The 24,712-nt window shown below is 41.7% G+C and overlaps 1 protein-coding gene across 7 annotated transcripts in view; it reads right to left on the bottom strand.

Annotated features, from left to right (window-relative positions):
- Positions 1-24,712, bottom strand: part of pde4ba (phosphodiesterase 4B, cAMP-specific a) — a 223,520-nt gene that overhangs the window by 8,096 nt on the left and 190,712 nt on the right. For 5 of the 7 annotated variants that reach the window (XM_070554256.1, XM_070554257.1, XM_070554258.1 and 2 more), the window contains one exon: positions 14,460-14,572. In XM_070554256.1, the coding sequence (XP_070410357.1) occupies positions 14,460-14,572 (113 nt within the window). The other 2 variants (XM_070554262.1, XM_070554263.1) reach the window with 2 other exon arrangements.

Raw genomic sequence — 24,712 nt, 5'->3', positions numbered from 1 at the left:
TTATCGGGGCCTTTAGTTGCTGGAGTTGCATCGATGTAAAGGAATTTTAATGATGCCGAAAGGAAAATCGGCAGCCTTTATAACATCCTGTTTAGAAAATACACTCTGAACAATTCCCTCACGATAAAACAGTTCGATTAAATAAACGCGTTGACAACAGAAACCCACTGCAGCAGCAGATGTTTATGACGGACATGCATGTGCATGCACACACACTGCTCTGCAGAGGGCTCAAGATGGAGCTTGAGCCTCAAAACACCATTCTGTCATATCCTCGTCCAACCACAGTAATGAAATCTTTCTGCGTCATGTAGAATTCCAGAAACCCTCCATTAAGGGAAAACCCTCCATTTCCCTCTGGGATTAATAAAGTATTTTTGAATTGAATTGAATTAAGGCACCAAATAAAATCTAAATGTAATGATTTAGCAGGACAGAAAAGCAGAGGCAGACGAGTGTGGTATCCCAAACAGCTAGGTAGGTAAACGCCACACACCTTAATGTAACCCCAAGACACCGACAGCAGGTAGTTGGCTTCAGGCATTTTGGACGGCTTCTCGTTCCTACACAAAGCCAGAACTGTAATCCAGTCGAGAATCAAATAAAGGAAGACAAACAAGGTTCCTTTAGCGCCAAAAAAATGCTCCCTTTTCTCCTCTGGTGATTCTCTACCCAGAAGCAAAGCGAGTAGCTTTATGACGGCTCACTCTCCCTGTTGGCTGCAGAAAAGGGCCAGCTCCCAGCCTCCATGCTTGCAAATGTACCGATTGATGGATGCTTGAAAAATCAGGCGGGTTAGAAGATCCAGTGTGTTTGGCTGGAGCCGTGAGATGGGGACTCAGCGCACTGATGAATAATGGAAAGGAAGCAGGAATAGGAGGAGGGGAAAAACACAGGAGGAGGAGGAGGGAGTGAAACTGCGATGTTCATCTGACTGGAGGGGGGGTTCCTCCACTGGATTCGTCTCGCTTCGATGCTCTCTGCTGTAGCGCTCACTCACCCCTCCTTTCCCTGTTTCTCTCCCTTCCTCATCTTCTTTTCCCCCCTGCTATATTCTGTCAGCCCCAGCAACGCTCTAGTCAGATCACATGATCCGACTGAAGTGGGGAGGAGAGGGGAGCCCTAATTACAGTTAAACATCATATATGAGGCTGTGAAGCTGCATTTCATTGATGGAATCTATTCAGCCTCCTCTGTTCTAAAACTCTTGAATGCCAACCCTGTAATTCCCTCTTTAAGCCCTTTAGATCAAGTCAGCTCCTGTGAGGGAATGTCATTAAGCTGTTAAACAACTCCTCCCCTCCACGGCGAAACAATAACGACACATTTTGTGGAATGTGAGCGTACATCACCTCCATTATTACCCGCTGCTATTCTACTCCCCTTTTTGAATTCTCTGTTGTCTCCTGACAACCAAGTGCAGCAGCCATTGTCGAGACCTCATATGGCTGTTCATTATCTGCATCCCACAATAATATTGGATGCCGACAGGGTGTCTGTGGAAGCTATTTTTAACAAAGTGGGAAAGATGGTCGAAGAAGGTGACAAAAAAAAGAAGGCAGATAATTGCATCCTTCCCCAGTTTCGGGGGACATCAGCCCACGGGTTCTCTGTTTTTGTGTGTGTGTGTGTGTGTGTGTGTCTGTGTGTGTGTGTGTGTGTGTGTGTCTGTGTGTGTGTGTGTGTCTGCCGATTAGCAGAACACCCTAACGCCATGGCAACAGCATTAGGCTGCAAAAAAAAAAAAAGGATAGGAGGAGAGAGGTTTTCCCTTTTCCTTCTGAGGCAGGCATGCTGAGCCGTCACGAGGACACACCACACACATCGCCTCTGCTTGCAGCCACTGATGCATCCTCTAAAAATGCCCCCACCCTTTACTCGCTCACTCAACACAGCCATCAATCTGTCTGTTGGTATGTTTTCCTGACAGAATCAGTGATGCAGGTGTTGTTATGGCTGCAGGGCCCGCAGCACTACAGTGCACTTGCATCAGTACCACTGGTCAATTACAAGGTGAGTTTGTGCTTCGTTGTCAATTTAGACAAGGCTATTGTCTGCGGAGCCCTTGAAGGCAACTGCAGTAATTAGCTAATGAGAAATATATTGTTCTTGTCACCTCAGAAACACTTCGATAGAAAATGGATTTCTGCAAGAGCCCTCAGGTCCGATACTGCGCGTCCAAATTAGGGAAGATGTGTGGGAGATCAAAGCTTTCCTGAGAGGATTCCGGATTATCCTCCCACTGAGGGAAAGAACCAGAAGCAGGGAGGTAGATGCAAGAGGGAAAAAAAAGTGGAGGGAGCTCTTTATATAACAGCCCACTGCATAATATATAAGAAAACCAGTAATAACAGCGGGGGATGTCTCTGCGCTAGAGGCAGCAAAAAACCCTCAGTCTACACCATCACGCAGAGGCAGAACAGCGTCCTACAAGTGCAGTTAGCCAAGAACAGATGATGCTGAAAAGCCACGTGCATCCATGTTTTCCACGTTCATGCTGTGTAATAATAATAATAATAATAATGCATTGAACTTATACAGCACTTTTCTAGACACGCAAAGATGCTTTCACACACTCTCACATTCACACACTGCTAGTGATGGTAAGCTACTTGTAGCCACAGCCGCCCTGGGGAGGTCTGACAGAGGCGAAGCTGCCATTTGGCGCCGTCGGCCCCTCTGACCACCACTAACACAGGCAAGTTGGGTGAAGTGTCTTGCCCAAGGACACAACAGCAGGATACCCCTGGCGGGAGCTGGAATCGAACCCATGACCCTCCGATCATGAGGCAACCCGCTCTACCACCTGAGCTACTGCTGCCCCAAAGATGCATCACGGTTGGCGTGTGCATGGGTATCTGATCTCACTTTCATACACTTCTTTAAAATAATTAATGCTTTCCAATATTTTGTTTTGCTTCACTTTAGCTTCAAATTGCAGTTTAGCATTCTCCTTCTCACTGCTGACAGTAGTCGGGTTGATTCAGCAGAGAGATGCAGAGGCAGCAAAGGTGAAAGGAACCTTTGGCCTTTTGGGGGTGGGGGTGAATAAAGCTGAGCTTCCAGCCAACAGCTCTCTGTGAAGGGCAGCTAGGCTAGCAGGCGCGGGGTCTCCCTCCGACACAAAGCTAATCCACTCACGACATCCTCTTTTCTGACCGGGTGCTGAAAAGCAAACTGTGTGTGATGGCCAATCTGATTTAATTCTATTTTTGAATACTGAGATTGTAGTTTAAACTGTATTTAAGAGATTTTTACAGATTAAATTGAATAATTCCGACCAGATCATCTGCATTTTAGCAATCAGATTAATAATGTAAATCGGGCCTAAAACCTGCATCTTGTCTGTTCTTTTGTTTTAAACCTTCATCAGACTGAGGTTGTGTGACAAAGCCACTAGTGGGCGCTCTTTGCTCATCCAGCTGTGGAGACCTCTGCAGCATTTCAGAGTTTTCAGCACTTTGTGAAGGATTTTCTTCTATTCCGTTAACTTAAAACATAACTTTATGAAAACAAGTTTTAAATGTGAGAATAAATGTTCTGTAACTGTTAAAGATTAAAACGTAAAATAACCTTAGAGTGTGCACAAGGACATGATTATAAAGAGAAAAGCAAGAAATTAAGTCAAAGAGTATCTAATGCCTCAAAAGAAAAAAAAGTGTTGGATATAACATTTGGGTAACAACTAAGACTAAGTTAAAATGTCAAATAGAATAACTAAATAGAAGCACTAAAATGGAATCAATTATTGCTCTTTTTGGCTTTACGTTTAACTTCATCGGCAGTTTTAATTTATTTGCTGTTCACTGCTCCTCCACTTCAGTATATGATGCAAAATGGTAAAAAGAACAGGAAATGACTTAAATCTGTAAAGATCAAGCTGGCAGGCTTACGTCTGAACTGTGCGTATGTTTAGAGGTGCAGACATCTCAGACAAAACCTAACTACCTCTCACATCCTGTGACTCACACACACTCACGCTAGAGTTTCTGCATGGAGCAGAGTGTATTCATGTGTTTTAGACCCATAAATCAATTGTAATGAAAAACAATAAGCTGCAGGGCAGAAGACAAAAGAGAGGAAGGAAGAAGCAGAGCGATGGATTTGATCAAAACTTCCACACATAAGTTTGTGATGATGAACACTTTTTTTTTTACTAGAAGTAAAAACTTTGAGTTGAATGAGTTACTTAAATAGTAAAAAGTTCATGTTAATAATAAAAAAAACTCCTCAAAATAAGATTTTCATTACAGCTAAACCTCTTCCATCACTTCAGACCGTGCCCGGGTTCAAACCAGAGCAGCATCAGCGCCACATTGCCCCTTCCACCTCAGATGACCTGAAGGTTCTCATGCCTCAACACCGTCTCCAGGTCCCATAAACATCTACTCAAGTTTTAAATCTTCAAAATAATCAGAAGTTCTGGATTTCTGGACTGTTTGAGACAATAGACAAAAAATTAGCTTGTCTTTATTTTACTCTTTTTGCTTTTTTTTTTTTTTCAAACAACAAATTCCACTGAATATCATCACCTAGAAGTCATATAAAACTAACAATTTCAGATACTGTGACAAAGATTTTTCTATAAGCACAACTAAACCCTTTTTCCTAATTTTGACATCCTGGGCGTAATGTTAAGAATAAAATGCATCCCAAAAAATACCTCAAAGTCCCAAAGAACCTCTAGTTTTAAGCACTTAGATTACTTGCAGTTTGATCTTTTAATTTTTCTGCACGAAAGGTTGCACAAAGTTTCTTAACAGAGTGTGAATTAAACTGAAAATAGAAGTGCATTCATCCCACAAAGGTAGAAAAATATGTGCAACAGTTTTAGATTTATGTCAGACAACAAACAAATGAAAATAATTATTTACCAAACTTTGTAAAGTCCTAACAACTTCTGCATTACTGCCTTAAGAAACATCTAAGTTCTTTAGATGACCACTTTAAACTCCATTAATTAACTAAATGACAAATGAGCTTGTGCTTCCAGCCAAAAGAAAAGTTTAACACAGTTAGCAAACAACTTCTAACAAGAGTAAATATAAGAAAGACTCACCTTTTTCCAAAAATCTAGCTTCCCTACTTTCTTGTCTTTTCTGTTAAAGCAGCAGGCACCCATTATTGCTGAGTGGGGCTTGTGTCGGTTAAAGAGCCGGTCTAGATCTGACTACAGCATGGGAGGAACGGACCGAGTCCGGGCTCTTTGACTCTGGAAAGCGCCACAGCTCTAATGACTCACTTGGAGCTGCAGGGTCTGACTAGGCTTTACCTCACACCCTGTGAATGTGGTGCATTGTGTGTGTGTGTGTGTGTGTGTGTGTGTGTGTGTGTGTGTGTGTGTGTGTGTGTGTGAGAGCTTTGCTTCATACACACTCCCTCTTGGGGGCAGACCCGCCTCTCCACCGCTCCTCGCTCTCCAGCAGCTGGCAGCCACAGCTCTAATGTTTACACTGCCAATATCTCACTGATCAATCTGATGAATAGAAAGCTTCCCATTTTTTAATGAACACGGTTGATTTCCTGGAGGAAAAAGGCAGCCAGACGTACTTCCCCCCCCTGAAAGTTAAAATCTATTAGACATCTTAATGTTTGTTCACTATGGAGGCTCTGAGGAGCAGCTCCTGTGCTCGGAGTCTGTTTAAGGTCATTACTCAAACAGTTCCTTTAGATCCACAAACTGATTTAAGTGTAAAACATGCCTTCTGCAAAAGCTGTTTTCTGATTTATTAAACTCATAAGATGTACAAGCTGTTAGATTTGCTCTGTTTCTATCAACGGGTTTTAATTAATAATTTGACTCTAATAGTAAGGAAAACTAAACCTATTAAAATTCTCATGCTTGGATTTGTGAAAAATGCTTAAAATAAGAGTAGAATTTTATTACAGGATAAGTTAAGACAAAAGTTACACAACACGTCTGAATCCCCATTGTCTATTGTTGTGCCTCTAGAACTCCTCCTCACTGTCGATAAGGACCAGCCTGTGAGTAGTACCATAACCATAATGGATGGAAACATGCTTGGCAACATAACGTCTAGTTTAATCGTTCATACATTCAGCCAGTAACTCTGTGTGGCTTGTAAAATTCAGTCAAATATAATTTAAAGCAATTAATGCTGTTAAAATTAAGGAATAAAACAATACCATCGAAGTTTAAAGGGGCATTATGTAAGAATAAAGTATGGATGCAGTCCTGTGGTCAAATATGGTTACTGCAGCCTATTTTTATAAACAAAAACTCACGTTCCCACTAGGGTTGTCACGGTGTGAAAATTTAACCTCACAGTTATTGTGACCAAAATTATCACAGTTTTCAGTATTATCGCGGTATTTTTTAAAATGTGTTACATTTTCAGACAACTACATGAACCCTGTATATCAGGAAAATATTGTCCTCAGTTTATGTCTAAATTTTGCCTAAAATTTATTATTTTGTAATTATGTTGTTTATTTATTTACATTTTTCTCCTTTAGTCTTTAAAATACCAATATCTGCCCATAACTTCTTATTTTTTGTCTGTTTGATGTCATCATTTAAAAAATATTAGAACAGATGATACTCAGTACTCAAGTAGCCTTCTGATCAGATACTTTTTTACCCTTACTTAAGTAATAAACCCTATATCAGGAAAATATTGTCCTCGGTTTGTGTCCTTCCAGTGAGCTTTGCAGATGCGGGAAAATGTCATCAGGCAGTAATCATTGTTAAATTCATAATTATTCTCAGAGAAAGACCAACTCTTATCTGCCCCTGGGAGCCCTGTAATGCATAGCGTCATTTCAACATGGGGGTGTCCGCGACACGGTTTATATGCAGGTAGCGGCGCTGCGGCTGCTTTATATAGCGACTCGTTGCATTCTCCCTCAACCCAAATCCTCGGATCACGCATTTTAGCTAAAACGCTAACGTTAGCTTGCCTAACGCTAACTTGCCTTTCGTTGACTGTAGAGTTGTGGGTGATGGTCATGCAGATGTGTCATGAGATCTGAAGCGTTGCTGCCTTTCACAGACACTTTTTCTGCACATGCTGCAATCAGGATAGCCATCGTCTATCAACTGTCCCTCGGCATTCGTCAAATATCCGAAAAGTGCCCGTACTTCTAACTTTTTCTTCTTTGAGGGATAATAAATGTCCTGAGCGCTGCCGTCTCCTCCTTTGGCCATTATTTCAGCTTTAGCTTCAAGAAAGTTTTGGTTGTAAACAACAAAGTGTGCATCTGCCGCCGGCAACTTCAGCAGATGATACGGTGGCTGGTAAGGGTCACCGCACCTACACCGCAGCCACGGTAATCCACCGAGATAATATAGTTTTTTTAAAAACAAGACGGTTATTATTATTGTCAACTTTTTTATCGGGGTTTACCACTACACCGGTTACCGTGTTCACCTTAGTTCCCATTACCGTTTTGTTAGTTTCATGGCTGTTTCTACTTACGGTTCAGCGTTAGAAGAGTCTAGATGGCAAGCAAAGCCATTTCGCCCAGCCCTACTGTGTTGTATCTGCACTAGAACTGATCCGCTCTGATCAGTACCAACACTGTCTTGTATATAGTAGCCACTTCTCTAATTGTTGCCATTTTATTTAATTATTTTATCGTAACTATATTCTTATTTCCTATATTTCCTTACCTCTTATTTTTCTTTCATTCGCAGAGTACCGCAGCAATTTCCGAATGTTGTGATTTCTTGCACATATTGCAATAAAACCTTCTGATTCTATCTTTGAATATAATTTAGACCGAATTATTGCCAACCTGTACATAATAAAACAGATATACCACCATTACATTGTTACCAGTAGAAATTAAATGTTAACATTTCTAGTAGCTTACTACTGAACATGTTAATGAAATACATTAGATTCTACTGATCATTGATTAACTGTGGATATATTTTGATGAGTGATATTATTACAACTTTAAATTTTACTGAAACATAGGTTACATTTTCCCTTAAAATATTTATTAACTATAAATATCAGATGGCAAAGAGGGAACTAGACAACAACAATTTAATACATATTAAGCCTTTTTTTTAATTGGGAAATTTCAGCAATTTATTGTTTTATATTTATATATATATATATATATATATATATATATATATATATATATATATATATATATATATATATATAATGTTATTGTTCAAATTTTTAGCAGTAGACCACAATCACAATTCACTTGAAAACATTGTCAGATAGAATATTAGATTAATTGACAGAGGATACAAAAGCATATTTGAATATCTTTGGTGTGTTCTTATTGTGTCTAGTTTCTAATTCCATTTTTGGTTCTTTTTAAAACACAGATAAGGTTTCTCTTTGCCTTGCTAACGTTTCGTTTGTCGACTGCAAAACACCCTCAGAGCTGACGCTGATGGTGGCGTCACTTCCTACTCCGTTTATCTGCAGGCAGCAGAGGACGTTGTCGCCCTCTGCTGCCCGCTCTCCCCTCTCCGATGATGCAGTCCCGTGCACGATCCAATGAGTAAACTCCATCGTCTCTGTTCATGGTCCCACATCCACGTCTCCTTATATATCATATCAGACTCAGGCCCTGTCCACACGTAGCCGGGGATCTGCCAAAACGTAGATATTTTTCTACGTTTTGGCCTGTCATCCACACGAAAACGGAGTTTTTTCACACGAAAACGGATCTTTTTAAAAACTCCGGCCAAAGTGAAGATCTGCGTTTTCTCCGTTTTGGGTGTGTGCGTGTGGACAGACAAAACCGGAGTTTTAAGGTCCGCAACGTCACTTTCCGCGACAAAAAAATGCTGACATCACGTGTGCGACCTGTGTTTACACTAGCCGGCATCATGGAAGCCTTCAGAGCTAAGCTCTGTCACTACCCGATCCATCAATTGTCCAAGCGCTTTCTGCTTGTTTGTTTTTGCAAGCGGAATTACTGCTCCTTGCGGAAGACCACAGACGAAGGACGAGGTTAAGAACGGGGGAAGTACTGCCGCCTACAGGTCTGGCATGTCCTTAACAACGTATTTATCCGGGTACGTGTGGACAGAGTTTGTTTTTAAAACGCGGTGGTGTGGATGAAAGTTTTTGGAGGGGCGGGTATTCGTTTTTAAAAAAAAACCCGGCTACGTGTGGACTAGGCCTCACTTTCATCACTGGCATCAAGCGAAGAGGTGAATGTGCAAAACAACATTCATGAATGGTGAAAGTTTTGTAACCATTTGTTACAAATCAGTAATTACATTTTGCCGTCAAGGGCTCCCGTAGACGGAAACATGGCAGCTAATATGTTGTCACCCAGAGACTCGTGCCTGCTCCCATATGTTTTAAACCCGATTTTTATGGTTCAACAACTGGACATCATTTAATTAATTTACAACTACATTTTGATTGATATTTCCAGAGATTAATGATAAAAACTACACATTTAAAGGACCTTCACTTGCTACCATAAGAACTGGATGCTCCACTTAATCCTGACTCTTATCTTTTTCACATAACAGAGAGTCTGCAGCCTTGGAACAGGAGAGTTTTCCAACACACACCAGACCTTGGCTCACGTATGTCAGCCACGCATAACAAAGAGGACAGTCACGTACTGCCAGTCCTCGCCATGAGCGGCCCCTGCGCTTCACCTTGGAGGTGCAGCAGTAACCTCTTGCATTTCACTTCACTCACTCTCATGTTTCATACTCCTGCTGCAGCTTGAGTTACAGGTTTTCCATCCTCAAAACAATAGATGCACAAGGGTCACCTTCGCTGATTGGCCCATTCTTGTTAACTGAACCAGGCTGAGTGCAGCAGTACACATAACAAAGGGGCTACAGTTGTGTAAGTTTGTAGTTTACAGTAAAAGCAACAAAAATAGAGATAACGTAGATCCGTATAAGATTAACCAACTGTTAGTACACACACACACACACACACACACACACGAGTGGAGGGCTTTCACACACAGATGATTACGTGTAAGGGCACGTTCACATTCTTTTCAAAGTCACAGCTATAAGAGAGGCTTGTAACTCACCAGTGAACCACCTGATTATGCTGCACTGCCAACAACAAATGCCCCGTTCCCTACTCTGCATTTTATTTAATGTAAAATAACCAAAATTTGTCAACAATAAACAAAAAAATTGTACTAAATATCTCAAATGAGAAATATTTTTACATTTAGGTGCAAGTTAAGCTCTGATTATGTTTGTAGCTCTAGCCTAAAAATCTGCGATTGGAGACAAACTTGTGAAAAATATGCAAATGTTAAGTTTCACTCACCCTGAATTGGTGTTTCTGACACATTTTTTTCTCTTGAAACGGTTAAAGTCCAGCATTAAGTTGTGCAAGTTTTCTTGTTGCAATTTAATCAATTCATTATCATCATTCTGTAGATTTCCACTAAAGAAATTTATGATTTTCTTTCCTTAATAGAATGGACTCTTAGGGAGCATACAGAGTATTCTACACAATATTTATACAGAAATAAAGAATTGTGTTTGTTTAATTTATTATTTGAGTTATCAGGCCTTCATCTTAGTGTCTTTAAATGTACATTGTGGCAAATGTCCACCTACTTAAATGCAGTAATGTCTTTCCATAGCACTACAGTGTTGTGAGTTTTCGCGAGCCTACATAATTAATATAAATAACCCAGATCTGCTCTTGAGCATTAGCAGTGATGCTCAAACATTTAGATGGGCTTAAACTGTGATGCTGTTGGGTTAAAATGCAGGAATCTGACCCGTTATGCAGAGACAATAATCCTGACACAATGACTTTAAACATTCGTCTCAAACGTGTTCAGATCAAACCTGTTAAAAACCGTCATTTCTTTCATTTGTCTGCCCAAAAGCATGACTTTTTCAGGAAGCACACAGATAATAAACGTGTTAATATTACGAGAATGTTTAAATGTAACAACGTTGTCGCTCATAGTAGCATCGATGAGTGGCTGAGTGGTACGCATTCGCGCGGCAGGGAAGTGCTAAGTGAAGTTGGCTTCCAATCCCAAAAATCCATGCAAATAGAGTGGTTAGTGCTTCTGATGAGGGTGGGGAGCCAGCTTCACTACTTGCTGAGGATGTTCTGTGAGCAGAATACGCTTCAGCTGGGACAGACAGCAGCAGCAGCCTTGTTACTTTTAACTTTTGAGAGACAGGCAGAAATGTGTATTTTGAGCATTTTTTTTTGTCTAGTCTTGGCTCGTTAACGAAAACTCCCGTTCGTCTCGTCATGTTTTAGTCACCAAAGAGCTATTTTTAGCTCGTCAGCATCTTGTTTTCGTTATGAAAAAAGGGGCATCAACGAAATTAATTCGTCATCGTTTCGTCAGTGAAAACAACACTGTGCCCAAGAACAATTTATAGAGCAAATTTGTCTCGTGGATTTATCTAAACATGTTCAAAATTCTTGTTAACTCATTCGCTGCCAGCCGTTTCCTGATCAGTAAAGCCCTTCGCTGCCAGCGTTTTTCACCGTTTTTACTGTTTTTTTTAAGTGTCACAGAACGTTGCACGCTAGGATGATGTCGACACCAAGACAACCGAAACAAAGAGAAGACTCACCTCTTACATCTGGAAGAATCCGCGCGTTTCGAGCTTTATCCGTTCTTTCATAATACGTTGTTGAAATGTGATCGGCAGAAGCTTTTCCGGTTCGCGCCTCACTTTTTTTGCAGCAGCAGCCCAAAAGATCTCCTAACACATGGATTTTCAGCTTCCTGATCACGTGACGTGTGACATATGCGGAAGAATATCGGCTTTAGAGCTGAGATGTTTGTTCTCACGGTGCGGGGGCTCGTTCCAATGACCACACAGTAAAAAAATACAAATGCATTGGCAGTGAACGGTTGGATTTAAAGAGACGACTTAAGTCGTCAAGAGCAAGTCTCTTCAGCTCAACCAAGGAAACTGAGAACATTTGCGAACAATTCCACTCTTCTTGGAAACTCCCTCGTGGATCTTGAGCCCCATTCCCACCTGTACCGGGTCGGCCCGGGCCAGGTAGCGTAGGTTGTTTACATATCTGGGTGGCCTGGAATTTTCCCGGGCCAACCAAGGCTCATTCTCGGCCCTCTTCCCGAGGGGTACTGCTTCAGGCCGACCAGGGCCAACACACCCACTGCTGACAAGAAATTCACACCTTCCATTAGAGCAAGCCTCTGATTGGTGGGTAGAATCAGCCCACATGGGCTTAAGACAAGGATGTGTGGAATCAACCGGGCCAGGCTGGGGCCGACTGGGGCTACCCGGCCCGGGCCGACCCGGTACAGATGAGAATGGGGCTTACGTGACAACAATCACAGCCCAGTCCAAAACAAACCAAAGGAAATTTTTTTCTGGAGAAGAAATAAAAAGGATTTTCCTCCATTATGCTGATGAAAGTTCTCAGTCATCCAGGTCATGCCAATCCAAAGGGTTCAAATGCGTCCAGTTGCCTTCATTTGAACCCTTTGGGGATTCCTCCATCATTGCCATTTTTTGATTCTTTGGGGATTTCTCAAGTTAATAAAACTTGTGGAACAAATCTCCATTAGATGTCATTTGGATCAGTTTTGCCAAAGTTTAAAAGTTTCTCTGATTGAAAAATGCTAAAATCTCAGAAAAGACTAAAATCACACTAGAAAACAAATTAAAACTATTGGGAAGCAGCTGAATGAACAAATCGGCTACAAACACAAAGTAAGCATTCTCTTATCGTGTCTGAAGTGAGAACAGTCAGAGTTGGATGTGTGCAGATGACGACAGCAATAGAATAAACAAACATGATCATTAACCATCCAAATGAGTATGATGGGATGTCCATTGTTGTCTGGAGAGAGAGAGGAGATGAGGAAGGAGACAGGAAGAGAGTCACCTCGTCCAGCGGTCTACAAAAATCCTTCACACACTCCCAACACACACACATACGCACACTCTCATCTCCTCTCTCTCTTTCTCCCATGTTTATTGTGTTTGACCCACCGTGGGATCTCCCACATCCTGTTGTCCAGTTTTAGGAGGAAAAACAAGTTTTTCCTCTCAGCTCACGTGACACACACGCTTTGGTCTCTATTACACACCGTTCCTACTCAGCCAACACACTTCTGTCCTTTGACTTCAACAAGAAAAACACACAAATAGCTGGAGGAAAACAACAGCTTTCAGTCCAAGGAGAACAAAACCAATAACATGTGGAACACAGCCGTTCCCACTCTGTTGCAGAATAAATGCAACACGTTGGTGTTGATTCTCCAGCATGTAGGTTACAATTATCCTAAATGTGATTAAAAAGGAAACCAAACTTCTTTTTTTATATTTTTAAAGACATTTTACATGTCAGCCTGCAACTTCCCAGCAGAACGTGCATGCTGGTTTCCTCCCCAGTGGCCTGCTGCAGCACAGAAGGCCAAAAACCATTAGCCGTCCACCATCTTAATAAACAAACATCTGCATTTTAACCAAAAGAGACCTCGGAGAAAGCACCACTAACCTCTCTTGGTATTATAAACACTTAAAGGGGTAGAAGGAATAAAATGTTTGCTTTGACATTTTACAGATTACAATAGAGATGATTCTAATGATGTAGCACTAAACAAATAACTGGTGTCTAAGTCGTTCTCTTCCAGATTTTTTTTCATTAGTTAATGCAAAGAAAAGGATAAAAAATCAGTCATTTCCTGGCAACTGTTTTTGCTTTTTTACAAAAAATATTAATTACTGAGCTAAAAATCAGAGAAACCTTAATCTTTTAAATCAAATTTGAAGAAATATCTTTACAAGATGGGTAAAATTATTCTCACAAACCTCTGATTAGATTATCTAATCATAAGAGTTCAGCTGTCCTCGTGTGGCTTTTTAAGTACTGGTGATTGTAATTGTTCTACACTAAAAATATCCTGTAATGATTAAGGATGGTGCAGCTCTTGAATGTTACACCTAGCATTGATCAGTCTAGCAATAAGAATTATTTAATAAATATCAAATTAAAAAAATGAAATATGTTTGGAAAAAGGTTAAGATGTTAATCATCAAAGGATGAATAATGCAAAGAAACCAGCGGAGAGTGAAACCATGACATAATCTATGACAAAAACAGGAAAATGTAACAAAATATGGTTAATTTGAGACATTATCAGCTTCCACAGCCTTAAAAACCAGCTGGTGATCTCAGGAGCTGCCTCTGACCAATCAGAACTCTCCTTCTCTGTGTGCTGCACGAGTTCAGACATGACAGAAAGCTGCTGACCTTGCGTGGTCAGGCCAGCTACAGTATCTTTGGGTTTTATGCCTATGTTTGACATGCTAAAGGATCAATGCTCTTTGCACCATCAATCCTTGCTCAGATTTAACACTCACTCAAAGATTAGAGCTGCTTTCTTTTAGAGTTTCTGTGTTTGTTTTCAAATGAAGCCTTTATGCAAGCAGCCCTCCAAAAACCTCCACTCCAGTCTAAAAGGTAGAATAGGAAAGACTGAGATAAACATGGCCTCTTGGCCTCTCCTACCTTGTTAGAGGCCATGTCGCTGACGGACCGGTAGGTCTGGATGGTCTCCAGCTGGTCCAGACACCAGTCCAGCTCTTCCATCGTCTCCATAGCCAGCTTCTGGTACGCCTCATCTGTCAGACACCCGACACACAGAGATACACCGTCAGAAGAGCCCGTGCACATGGAGCTGGAGCGCTGCCCAGCGGCTTCCAGGCAGCATCCACCCACAGGTCCTGCTGGAGCCCTCTGCTGCTGCGACTGCTGCTGTAGGGGGTGAGCCTGGCTGCAGTGCTCCTTCATTATGAGGAGGTGTAGCTGTGGTGAGCAGCTGTCAGTGGAGGTAAATTAAGACCTGACCTCGCTCGGCCTGTCACACGCCAAACTTTTCTCTGTGCACATGGGCGTGACCCTCCCTATAACCACTCTTTCACCCATGTAAAATCATCAGCTCATTTGCATAATGTCACCCCCCCACACACACACACCACCACAGGAAACCAGACACCCCCACCCTCTGCCATTGTCACACACAGACGCACTTTAGCAGCCCACAGGAAGCCGGCACACGTAAATGCATGAACACAGATTTTCTACGACGCTACGTTGAACTCACATTTAGGCTGAACAAAAACCTTTCATGCAGGCAGTGGAAGGACTTCACTGGAAAACAACCGTGTTCTATTGTTTTGAGGAGGGGTTCACAATACTGCAGGGTTTCATGTGTCAGAGAAGCCAGATGCTTCATACACCTGTTTCTTCTACGCAGCAAAAACAGGATGAAACCAGAATTACCAAAGTTACTCATTTCATGTCAAATATAATTATTCCGCCAAAATTGCCAGAAAGTAAAAAGGCTTTTAGTTTCTGTCGTCTGCAGCAAACTCATAAGATACACAAACAAATAAATGTGCTTTAATGATGATATCTGTGCTTAAACTGAGTCATTTTTAAGGCAACACACGAGTTGTGATTTGGATAGTTAGGATCAGGCCAGTGTTCATTTAATTGACTAAATGTATTTTTTTTAACTTCACGACAGATGAATTTTAGCGGACAAGACACGAAGCTAAAACTAAAAAAGTTCCCTTTTATAAAAATGGAATTATGTCGAATATTGATCAATTTTTTCATCGAGTAAAAGACAACAAAAGTTGCCCGTGACAAAAATCCAATCAGAAAATGTGAACGATGGGAGGAACAGACAAAAAATATTTAAAATAAATAAACTAATGGAACAGGCGGGACTAGACGAGAGAATAACCGATCAGAGTCCGGAGCCGGCCGCTGCTTGAACCAGCTGCTGGTAACAGTCAAACAGTTTATGTCTAAAAGGAGAAAATGTCTACGACTGCGAGGGTTAACATTGGTGACTACACATGTGGGCCTACCCTGGTTAGCGTTACAGTGGTAACAGCAAGCATTGGTGGGGGCGGGGCAGAGGGGATTGGGTTATTTGCTGCTGAACTGTACACATGCAGCCACGCATCTGGTTGTTTATCTGACTTCATGACGCTGCTACGGACAATATTATCAGCGTTTGTTGTTCTAGCAGTGTTTCTGTGAGGAAAAACATTCAGCCAGCCCACTTCGGTAAATTAGTCTGAGAAAAACTCAAATACAGTAAATCCTCTAATATAGGCCCAGGCCTGTATTTGACTCAAGCTCATCAAGCTCCAGGCCTTTATTGGAAGGAGGACCAGAATTAGAGGCAGCCCTCAATTTCTATTTGAGCAAAATGAACTAATGGTTCGCTGGAGTTTTTGACAATTAAAATTGCGCCCACATTTTCAAAGTTAAACACATTTCTTTTAACAACGGTAGTTTCTGCTTCAGCCCTCTCCCCCCTCCCCCTGCGCAGCGGCCGCAAACTCACTGATGCGCCTGCAGCCTCTCTGGGTTCCTGCTGCACTAAACATTAAAATAATTATTTCATTTTCTGTTCCTCACTTCTGATTACCTTCAATGGTGTTTGTTTGTTGCAACCACCAGGTACAAAAACTAACTTGTTTTTATTTGACTATTTTTCTGTCCTGCCTGTTTATTATCTTCCTGCATCACCTCTCAATCCTAAAGAAAAACTGCTACCTGGGTTCAAATATATTCACCTTATGAGTTACCTTTGAACTGCAGTTCTAAAAGATCTACCGACCGCAAAAACAGCGGAGTGCGAGCTGCTCGCCGGCCATATCAGTGGTGCTTCACCGAGGACAAAACAGGTGATGCGCCCCGATCCACAGCAGCGAAACGCATCAGGCACAAATAAAAGAATAAAAGACAGAAAGTATAAAAGGAAATGAGCTGACATGAACGATCGCGTGTTAAATTAGTTTTTGAGGTGGCGACACCTGATTTGATAATGTTACTGTGGCTGTGCTCAGGACGCAGATGTCTGGAGCGCGTCAACAATCAGAGCTTTGCATGCGCACGCTGGTTAAGGTTAGGATGGGGGTGAGGGGAAGGTTAAATTGCAAGAGGGTAAAGTCACAATTTGGTAAAATGTCCGTTTTACGGCGGGTGTCAGTACCGACAGCTCAGGCACAGCGCGTTGCTTCCCGACGCGCAGAAGCTTGTCACCTGCTGACAGCAGGCTGCTGTCTTTTCCGTGGACTGCATCTTGCCGGTCATTATCACGTGACAGCGACTAGTCGATGACAGGCATAAAAAGTCACTATAGAGCGGTGAAGTCGACTAGTGACTAGTTCATACAACCCCTGCTACTGCTCCCCAGAGTGTTCTGCAGCATAATCAGCACGTTCTCTTTGAACTTGATATCAAATTTTCGCCTCCTCTTCGTCTCCGCGTGGTTAAAGTTACCCTCGTGGTCTATCACTGACAAATCAAAAGTGAGACGGATGACCCCCCCCCCCCCCCCCCCCCCCCCGAGGTACTTGCTTGTTACCACATTTCACCCGGCCACATTAAAAAACCAGCCATTATTCACCTCCGCCGACTCCGACACCGGCCAAAATATGACACCCGGCAGTTAATTAAATACAGGCTAATATTAGAGGATTTACGGTAAATACACATGAAAACAAGTTTCCCCCTTGCATTATTATAGTAGCACTTTTATTTTGATGGTATGTCATTTTCTGTTATGTTTACAAATATTACTGCACGTTTTACAGATTTGTTTACTTTAATTTAAGAGACACAATTTCAAACAGTTTATTTGGGTATTTTTTATTAATTTTTGTTATTAAAACAATTAGAGCTTTATTGAGCCAAGGTGTGAAATGTGTATTTTTCACATTTGTTTACAGTTTCAGATAGGTGAAGTTAACATTTCCTTTAGTATATTTTTGTTGACTAAAGTGAGGCTAAAATTTAAACAAATTGGACGAGTAAATTGTAAATAAAATTTTAAATAATTTTAGTTCAAAGAAAAACTAAAAAATAATTCCTTCTCAAAATTAACACTGGATCAGGGTACGTCTAGAGAGCGTAACTTCTCTCAAGTTTAAATCCAAAGGGCACTCAGCTATATTTATGAGACCTTGATCAACGCATGAGTGAAAGCTGGTCTTTGTAGTCAAGTCGGCTGCAGCGGCATGAAATTTTTTTTTTTAATTAAATACGAACAAAAGACAGAATTCCAAAATATTATTAAGATCAGCCGAGTCAGGAAGATGACCAACAATAAAATATGATAATAATGAACCCCCCACACACATCGATTGGTAACTACCAATATTCAGCATGGTTGGCGATCAGAATCAGAACTTTGGGTTGGTGATTGGTTCAGTATTACACAATTGCCGAGGAACAATTTAACATGTCTCACAATCGCTGAAGGTAATACCGCTAAGGACTAATTCTCACTGGCAACAGCTGATCTTCCACCTGTAAGCTCGTACTTTCAGAATCATGTCAAGTCAGTTGGGAATTAAAAGAAGATGCTGTTAATCACAGTTCTTTGAAATAAACCTGGGTCAGCTCACAAAACCAGAATCTAAACAGACTGAAACCGAAGGAAAGCGTCTCACACTTAATTACAAGTTTAGGCTCATAACTGTGTGTGAAGGCCAGAGGGATTCTGAAGCGGGTTTGCAGTGAGTTGGATTAGTTTCTCTCACATACACACACACGCATTCACTTACATCTGTTGCTCTGGCGTTGTTTATGCTCTGGGTCTCCTAGCTGCAGGGCATAACACGGCAGCCGGGCTGCACTGTGGCGACCTTAGCGTGGCCACGTAGAATGTGTCCCCTGCTCTGATCTCCCCACCATCAAAGACTCGAGTTTGTTTGCTCTCCCAAACATGAGAGGCACCTGGCGCTCTGCCTGCTGCCCTCTCTCATGCTGATGAGAAAACAGTATTTGGTGTGTGTAAGTGTGTGTTTAATTTAGCTGCACAAGTGTTTGATGTTGAAATAGTTTACACCTATTTGAGATGTTTCCTTCCAGTATTTCCATCATCTATGGGTTATTTTTTCATTTTGTTGATTTTCAAGAACATAAAGGGACTTTTTCCTTTTAAACAAGTAGCAACTTTTATTAGCATCAATTTAATTCGATACATTTTAATTAGGCCCGAGCAGCGAAGCTGCCAAGGCCTATTTTGTCTGTGCTGTTTATTTTTTTCTTCCGCACCTTCAAATGGCTTTTTGGGGGTCTTACCATATCCAAAAACTCACCAAATTCTGGCCCAATATAGAAAGTGTGTGAAATTTACGTATTTCAATGCGATGTGAAGGTTGCTAAAAAAGTGGCTCGACAGCGCCCCCTTGACAATTAAAAATACCCCTCCGCTTTGACCTTTTTTATAGTAGAGTGATGAAATTTGGTACACTTGTAGAACTTAACAATATGCAAAGAAAAGCCTCTTGCACCCATGGTCAATATCAAACAGGAAGTCTGCCATTTTGGGCTAAATTAGGAATTTTGACCTTGTTTTGGTCATTTGTAGGGTCTGTATTTGGTTGAACTGTTTGGTCATTTTTCGCACGATTGTCTCAAAAATAGCGTGCTATCGATCAGAAGGGATGGACAGTTGAAATGAGAAAATAAAATTGACTTTTCGTAAATACTGAAGGGGCGGGGCCAGGCCTCGAAGTTCGAGCACTCGCCAAAAAAATTCAAACGACTATAATTTCATAAATAAATGAAAGAATTACAGTTAAAAATGTTTTTTTATGGATATTTCTCATTGCCTCCCAAAGAAAACTGAATGGTCGATTGATGATGTCACACAAGCCCCGCCCCCTCAGGACTGAAAAGGTCAAGTTTTACTATGAAATTTCCCAAAATTCGCCATTTCGTATAATCACCACAAACTTGTAGCAGGTAACTGAAGACAAGTTGGGGTTGCTTAGCCTCACTTTATGGGAGCTTTCGAAAGACAGCGCGGCTGTGATGGTGCGGCGAAGTCAGGCGTACGTACGATTGCCTCTCATTTTGTCAATTCTAAAGCTATCGCCACTAAATTTCTCATGAGGTATCCTAGTATGATTCGTAATAAAATTTAACATCAAAAATTGGTAGGTGTGGCCAATTTTTTGAAGTAGCGCCCCCTAGCACCCTTAAAAGTGCCAGCCCCAAGCCATGCTTTGACTGAGGACTGTGAAATTTTGTACACTTATGTAGTGTCTCAGGACCTACAAAAAACCCTCTTGAAGCCATGCTCAATATCCCACAGGAAATCGGCCATTTTGGTCCAAGTAAGCGATTTTGTGTTTTTTGCACACTTCAAAGGTATGTCAATCCCCAAGCGCCCTTTACCCCCATCGCCTTTAAACTTATGCTAAATACTCTTAAGACAAAGTGAGAAAAACTGAACCTCCGGATTTTACAAAAGTCTAATGGTGCTTTACTGTCAAAGCTCCCAAATTGACTCCTTTAACCTAATCAACATGAATCTCTGGCAAATACAAGTAGACATGTTAGGGTCACTTGGTGTTCAGTACTGGCAGGTTTCAAAAAAGGGTGAGGCTTTGGGAGCATGGCGAATTTTGATATCACGCCATGGAATTTAGTTTGCCTCTCATTTCCTCAATTCTGATGTTATCGGTACAACAATTCAGGTGATTGATACAAATCCAAACCTCAATAAATATTACCCTGAAAATCTGGTGGGCGTGGCTTAGTTTCTTCACTAGTGCCCCTAGGTCCAATAAAAATGTCAGCCCCAAGTCATGCTTTGACTGAGGATTGTGAAAATTTGTATACTTATGTATTGTCTTAGGACCTACAAAAAAACTCTCTTGGAGCCATGCTCCATATCCCACAGGAAGTCGGCCATTTTTGTCCAAGTACGCCATTTTGTCATTTTTGCACATGGCAAAGGTACGTCAATTCCACAGCGCCCTTTTGACCTATCACCTATATACTTCTGCTAAATAATCTTAAGACAAAGCGGGAAAAACTGAACCTACGGATTTTCCAAAAGTCTAACGGTGTGGGCATGGCTAAGCCTCAAACATTGACCTGTCACCACACCATACTTTACTGTCAAAGCGCCCAAATTGACTCCTTTAACCTAATCAATTTGAATCTCTGGCAAATAGCAGTAGACATGTTGGGGTCACTTGGTTTGCAGTACTGGCAGGTTTCAAATAAGGTCGAGGCTTTGGGGGCATGGCGAATTTTGACATCATGCCATGGAATTACGTTTGCCTCTCATTTCCTCAATTCTGATGTTATCGGTACAACAATTCAGGTGATTAATACAAATTCTAACCTCAATAATATTACCCTGAAAATCTGGTGGGTGTGGCTTAGTTTCTTCACTAGTGCCCCCTAGGTCCAATAAAAATGTCAGCCCCAAGTCATGCTTTGACTGGGGAATGTGAAAATTTTTATACTTCTGTTTTATCTTAGGACCTGCAAAAACCTCTCTTGGAGCCATGCTCCATATCCTACATACAGCAAGTCGGCCATTTTGGTCCAAGTACGCCATTCATTGTTTTTTGTACACTTCGAAGGTACTTCAATCCCCAAGTGCCCTTTACGCCCATCGCCGTCATACTTCTGCTAAAGCCTCTTAAGACAAAGCGGGAAAAACTGAACCTACGGATTTTCCAAAAGTCTAACGGCGAGGAGGTGGCTCAGCCTCAAAAATTGACCTGTCACCACACCATGCTATTACTTTCAGAGCTCCCTATTGGACTCCTTTCATCTATTCAACAGCAATCTCTGCCAAATAGCAATACACGAGTTGGGGTCACTTGCTGTCTAGTACTGTCAGGTTTCAAAAAAGGGCAGGGCCCTGGAAGCATGGCAAAATTCGCCATAACGCCATGGAAATATGTTTGCTTCTCATTTCCTCAGTTCTCACGACATCCCCAAAAGATTTCTGGTGAGTGATCCAAGTCTGACCCCCAATATAAATAGATGTCATAAGCTAGTGGGTGTGGCCATTTTTTGAAATAGCGCCCCCAATGACCATGGTGGCGCAGTTGTTAGCACTGTTGCCTCACAGCACGAAGGTTGCAGGTTCGAAACTCGGCTGCGGCCTTTCTGCGTGGAGTTGCGTGTTCTCCCCATGCATGCGTGGGTTTCCTCCGGGTACTCCGGTTTCCCCCACAGATCACAACATGCCCTATAGGTTGTAAATTGTAAGTCTCTTTGGATAAAAGTGTCTGCCAAATAAATAAACAAACATGAAACTCTCAGCCCCAAGTCATGCTTTGACTGAGGATTGTGAAATTTTGCACACTTATGTAGTGTGCCTGGGCCTACAAAGAAATCTCACGGAGCCATGCTCCACATCCCACAGGAAGTCAGCCATTTTGTTCCAATTACGTTACAGAGTCTCTTTAAAAGCTGGAATATTTTGCTAATGTAAAACATTTTTAGTGGGGACTGTTAGCAGGCTAGGAGGAAAGGTTGAGTCAGATTGAGGAGACAGCTCACAGTGATCGCAGTTAAATGCACACTGGGGGTCTGGCACGCATGGGCGCTCGTGCGCCACCGGTTGCAGTGTGATGGGTTGGGAGAGCGTTGGGGATGGAGTGGGGGGTGTGGACGGAGGGCGAGCAGCTTCGCTGCGAGGGCCAAATGACGCTGCTTGCAGCTTTAATTAGGCCCAAGCAGCGAAAGCGCTGCGAAGACCTAATGTATCTGCTCTGTTTATATTTCTTCCGCCGAGTAAATAGGCCTTTTGGAGGCCTTAACATACCCGAAAACTCATGATTTTTTGCACACGTCAGGCGTGGTGTAAAATTTTGTATTTTAAAGGTCCAAAAAAAATCGCAATAAAACTAGCTCCACAGCCCCCTAGAATGTGAAAAATACCCCCTCCAAAAACCTTAGTTTGTCGTACAGTTATGAAATTTTGTTCACTTTTAGGACTCAACAGTCCGCACAGAAAAGCCTCTTGCAACCATGGTCCACATCAAACAGGAAGTCAGCCATTTTGGCTTCAAGTTGTAATTTTGACCCCGTTTTGGCCATTTCTACGGTCCGCTTCTGATTGATTTACTCTATCATTGGTCACAGCGCCCCCTAGATAACTTTAACCTTCAATAACTTCAAAAAACATGGTCAGAATGGCATTAAACTTGGTCTGTGTCATCACACCACAAATGTGGCAAAGATAGAGTACCCCTTAGTGGTGAGATGGGTAATTTAATGGTGGGCTCAAAGGAGATGCTGAGTCAGGGTGAGGTGCAGACGAGGAGACCGTTAGCTGTGTCTGGGGTTGCGGGGGTTGACCTTTCTGTTCCGCGGACGTGCCTGGGTGCCCCGGGCTACCGGCCAGGCTGACGACACTGCTTGCAGCTTTACTTGGTATTTGATCTTGACATTAGGATCCCTTTTTGGTTTACTGTTGTAAAACTTAGATACATGAATAAAATCATCAGCAAAATGTGCTTTTGGGGCCAAGGTGGCTTTAGATGTCCACACGTGTCGTTTCAGCAACCTCGCTGTCACATCTAAGAGCTGACTGGAGCATTTTCGGTCTTGGCAGGACATCGAAGTCTTTGTTGCTAAAGGCAGGCCACTTAATAATTAAATATCTTCAAATCATATCTTTTGTTTTCTTTGCAGAGAAGGTTAGAGCATCTGTAAGTTGATATAGTTACTGAGCCTTGTGAGTACAGCGGCATTCAGAGCCTTTACAAAAAACTTCACTTTGGAGCGTGCTAACGCCAACATGTTCTCACAGGTTCCAAGGAAGCCAAATGATCACACCTTTTCTTCTGTGAACTTCTATCTGATGTAAAAAAATGACAGAAAAGTGGGTGTATTGATATCTCTCAGACAATACCACTGGATCGATTTGAACACAGATGGGAGCTCTTGATGTGGACTTTTGAGTTATTCCCTAGAACAAAAACGGCAAAGTATTTATAAATCTGTTATTTTCCATGAATAAACCCAAAGAACATTTAAATATGTTCAAATTCCTCCAAGAAAGACTTTTGGACTCTAATATTAGAAATTATGATTTAATGTAATACCATTTTTAAACCAAAAATAGCCCTGTAGTTCATAATCCTGTTGATATTACAACAATGTAGAAAAGGATTCACGATAAGAGACTAACCCTTTTTATGGATTAATCTGTGTTTTTTGCACCTTTTGCTGCTCTCAAACATTCTAAGGACACATTTATGTTTTTGAATCTTTGCAACTGATGCAGCAAATAGATGTCAGTCCAAGTTTCTGCCTTTGACACATAAAATAATCAGAAAAGTTTCTGTTACACAACCCTATGATCACATCTTTGCGTGCGCGCACACACACACACACCAACCAACAGGGAAGGGGATTTCCACAGCCTCCAGCCTGACACAAGGACTTTTCTTATCGGCGCTCAGACCCACAGTAAGTGTCCCAGTGGGGCAGACGGGAAATACACACACACACACACACACACACACACACACACACACACACACGGTAATACAGATACATCTGCTGAAAGCTCTCATTACTGGATTCACAGACATCCACATAAGTAGTTTCCAACTGAGGGTCAGAAGGGTTATGAGTTCTCTGTCTGCTTCAATATTACACTCAGCCTTCCACATTTACAAAACTACAAACAAGCTCACTGTGCACACATACTATCAATGCGTGTCTGCTAACCTGCACTCACTACCAGTGTTGGGAGTAACGCGGTACAAAAGTAATTAATTACAGTAATGCATTGCTTTTTGCTGTAATGTGGTAATTTAAGGCATTACATGGAAAGAAAATGGTAATATTTACTCGGTACAATTGTCAGTAACGCAGTAATTACAATGCATTTTTAAACCCAGAATCAAGATGTGTGTTTCCTAAAAATTCAAATTGCGGGAAGCCTGAAAAAAGATCCAGTATCT

The sequence above is a fragment of the Nothobranchius furzeri genome, chromosome 8 (genome assembly GCF_043380555.1).
Source record: "Nothobranchius furzeri strain GRZ-AD chromosome 8, NfurGRZ-RIMD1, whole genome shotgun sequence".
NCBI lineage: Eukaryota > Metazoa > Chordata > Actinopteri > Cyprinodontiformes > Nothobranchiidae > Nothobranchius > Nothobranchius furzeri.
Note: the sequence above shows the minus strand (reverse complement) of the source record. Positions and strands in the feature narration are given on the sequence as shown.